At 41.2% G+C, this 3,116-nt stretch overlaps 1 protein-coding gene across 1 annotated transcript; it reads right to left on the bottom strand.

Moving 5' to 3' along the window:
- Window positions 1-560: 560 nt before the first annotated feature.
- LOC133818995 (H/ACA ribonucleoprotein complex subunit 4-like) lies at window positions 561-2,729 on the bottom strand. The gene has a single exon (XM_062252138.1). The coding sequence runs from the start codon at window positions 2,584-2,586 to the stop codon at window positions 835-837; it is 1,752 nt and encodes a 583-aa protein (XP_062108122.1). The 5' UTR covers window positions 2,587-2,729; the 3' UTR covers window positions 561-834.
- Between the last annotated feature and the right edge of the window lie 387 nt (window positions 2,730-3,116).

Genomic DNA, 3,116 nt, shown 5'->3' with positions numbered 1-3,116 from the left:
AGCGTAATACAGGAAGCTTCTCGCGGTTATGATCATAAACAGTGAATAATACTTAATGCTCAGATCTCAGCATGTATCAGTTCTATTCAACTGTAAATTTAAAAAGAAAAACCATCATAATTCACAGGAGAAGAAAACATACCCGTACGTGCACCCCTTTGTATAATCTTGTGCAGTTCACTAGTCCCATGAAAAGCAGTAATCACAAATCTGAACACGCATGGCACTGACATGAGATTTGTTTTATACTTCTTTTTCTTCTCTTCATGTTGCTATAACTGTAATATTTTTCTCGGTAATCAACAAAAGCACAGCAAAAGAAAAAAAAGCATTTTTTTCTGATAAAAAAATACAATAGGGTCACTAATTTTGTAACAGGCGATTCAGAGAAACTTTTAAGCACCATTTCCACCCGCATCTGCTTTTGAACTAGTTAAAATGTTCCAGGAACTGAAGATAGGGATATTCCTGAGAAAGAATCAATGAATATACACATCACCAAGAAAAGACAAAAAAGAGTGCGAGATTTACTCTTCCATCAAATTGTTGCAATTGTAAAATGAAAATGAAAGCACTATAACTACTATAAATGCATTGCAATTAAAAAAGATAACTAATCCATAACCACGAGCTCTCTTTTTTCCCATAGTAAGAAGGGTTTCTCCCTGAGAGTTCAACTACTAATTATGCCATGAAGAGGCAAACTGTAAAAAAGTTGTGCTCAGGGGAGTGCTAAAAAAAGTAATGCTACCAAGGCAAAATTTGCTACAGAAGAAAAAACATTAAGATAAAAACAGTTTAGACAACAGAAAAAAAAAATCAAATCCTTTTCATCTAATCTTCTTCAGCATCTTTGTTTTTCTTTTTCTTCTTCTTCTTCTTCTCACTCTTATCAGCCTCACTGTCACCCTTGTCATCGCCAGTGACTTTGGGAGATTGAGCAGCATCATCCTCAGCTTCTTTATTCTTCTTTTTCTTTTTCTTTTTCTCAGACTTCTCAGTTTCAGGTGAGGTAGCTTCCTCTTTATCTTTATGAACCTTGACCTTCGCAGACTTTGCCCCATCATCGTCATGCCCATTCTCCTTATCCTTCTTCCTCTTCTTCTTACTCTCTTTGCCCTCGGCAACTTCATCCTCCACTGCATCTAATTTTCTCTTAAGTCCTCCCTCATCTTCATTACACTTATTCTTATTCTTCTTTTTCTTCTCCTTCTCTTCACCAGTTACTTCCTCCACTACTGAAGACTGCTTCTCCACAATGGTGGGTTCGCTTGCAGCTGCAAAGCCTGCCACCATTGAATCCCCGCCAGTAGGCAAAACCAAATTCCTAGCCCATTCTGGAGGTGTATTATCATTAGGCTTCCCATGCTTATCCAATTTCCCGTCAGCAATCAACTTCTTCTTCATCGATGCTCTCGGACCCAAACCCCACTTTCTTGGATAAGTATCCCGATCCATCACCACCCTCTTAATCCTAGCCACCACACCATGATCACAAGTAGCCATAACTGCAGTAGTCATCTCTGCAATCCCCAAAGCAATTGCTTCTCCTTTGGTTGTCATAAGCACAACTTCCTCACCAGCCTCAATGTCATTCTCAAATCTCAGCAACCCAGGAATCATCAACTTAGCACCATAACAAATGGCATTCACAGCAGAGTCCTTCACCACCAATCTCTTATAACTCGTCAGAATTACTTCAAGTGGCATAATCACCCTCCTCAAGTAACTCTCATCTCTATAATTATCGTAAGCCCATTGGGCATCCATGACATCATGCATAGTAACCATGTTATCTTTCTCACCCAGAATGCCAGACCTCACTCTCCTAAGCTCCTGCATATGGGCTCCAACACCAAGAATCAGACCCAAATGGACACAAAGCGTCCGAACATAGGTTCCAGCCTCACAAGAAATCCAAAAAACAACCAAATGCTTTTCTGGGTCAAACTCAAGTAGCTTACTTTCATAAATAGTTCTAATCCTAAGCTGCCTTTTAACAGCAGATATCAGGGGTGGCCTCTGAAACACAGCCCCAGAAAGGGTTTCGAGTGCCCTAGCCACCTTGGCGACATCGGGCACCGCAGAATGCAACCTCGCAATACAAACATACTCTTTCCCGGCACCCTGCTGAGACTTGACGAGCCTGGTGGCTCGGTCAATACAGACAATAAGGTTTCCGGTGACCTTGGGATCCAAGGTACCACTGTGACCCGTTTTCTCGACACGGAGGATCCGCTTAATCCAAGCCACGACCTCGTGCGAAGATGGGTTCGAGGGTTTATCGAGATTCATAATACCGTACCTTATGTACTCGGCGAGGGGGCGTTTGAGCGGGGAGTAACCGGAAGGGAGAGGAGTGTAGTGTCCGGTTCGCACATTGAGACGATCGTAGTTCTTGAGAAGAATTGGCCACTGAGAAGTGTCGATGGTGGGAGTGTAGCTCTGTGGCTTGATCATGAAATCGGTGTCTTTCTGAGCCGGCTGTGAGTCCAAGTCACCGACTGGTTTGGGAGTGTCTGGTGCTTCATCTTCGGCGCGTTGCTTCTTCTTCTTCTTATCGGAGCGAACCTCGACGGCGGCCATGGCTGAGCTAGAATGACTGTGGTTGGCGATTTTCTAGGGTTTAAAGGGCGGCGAAAAGGGGAGAGTGGATTTTCTCTGGAAAATGGAAACTAGCTATAGCTTATTAGGGTTTAGGGTTTTGGAGGGTACTGGAAGTGAAAGGGAGAGAGAACCCTCGGCTTCCTCGGCTCATTAGGGCTGTTATTCGTGAATTTGGGTTGGGCTAGATGATGCTGGGCAGTTTGTTTCGACCTAACAAGCAAAGCCCAAATACTTTGTTTTGGACTCAGAATAGGGATTTTACAGTGGAATTTTTAAAAAATATGGTTTTTATGTGCAAAAAAATATGAGAGTTATACTTTTCTTAATTTGTAGGGAAAATTTATTAAAGAAAAAATTAAAGTATGGGAAACATAATTAGTAGCTAACTAAAATATGAAAATGTCACATTTTTTTATCATAGTTATGTTTTCTTTTATTTTGAAAGTATTTTTTTCCATCATTTTTTTATTATTGTTTTTTCCTTACTTGTTTTGTCTTCTATTTTTTCC

The sequence above is a fragment of the Humulus lupulus genome, chromosome 2 (assembly GCF_963169125.1).
Source record: "Humulus lupulus chromosome 2, drHumLupu1.1, whole genome shotgun sequence".
In the NCBI taxonomy this organism is placed as follows: Eukaryota; Viridiplantae; Streptophyta; class Magnoliopsida; order Rosales; family Cannabaceae; genus Humulus; species Humulus lupulus.
The sequence above is the reverse complement of the archived record's forward strand: the minus strand, read 5'-3'. Positions and strand labels throughout refer to the sequence as shown.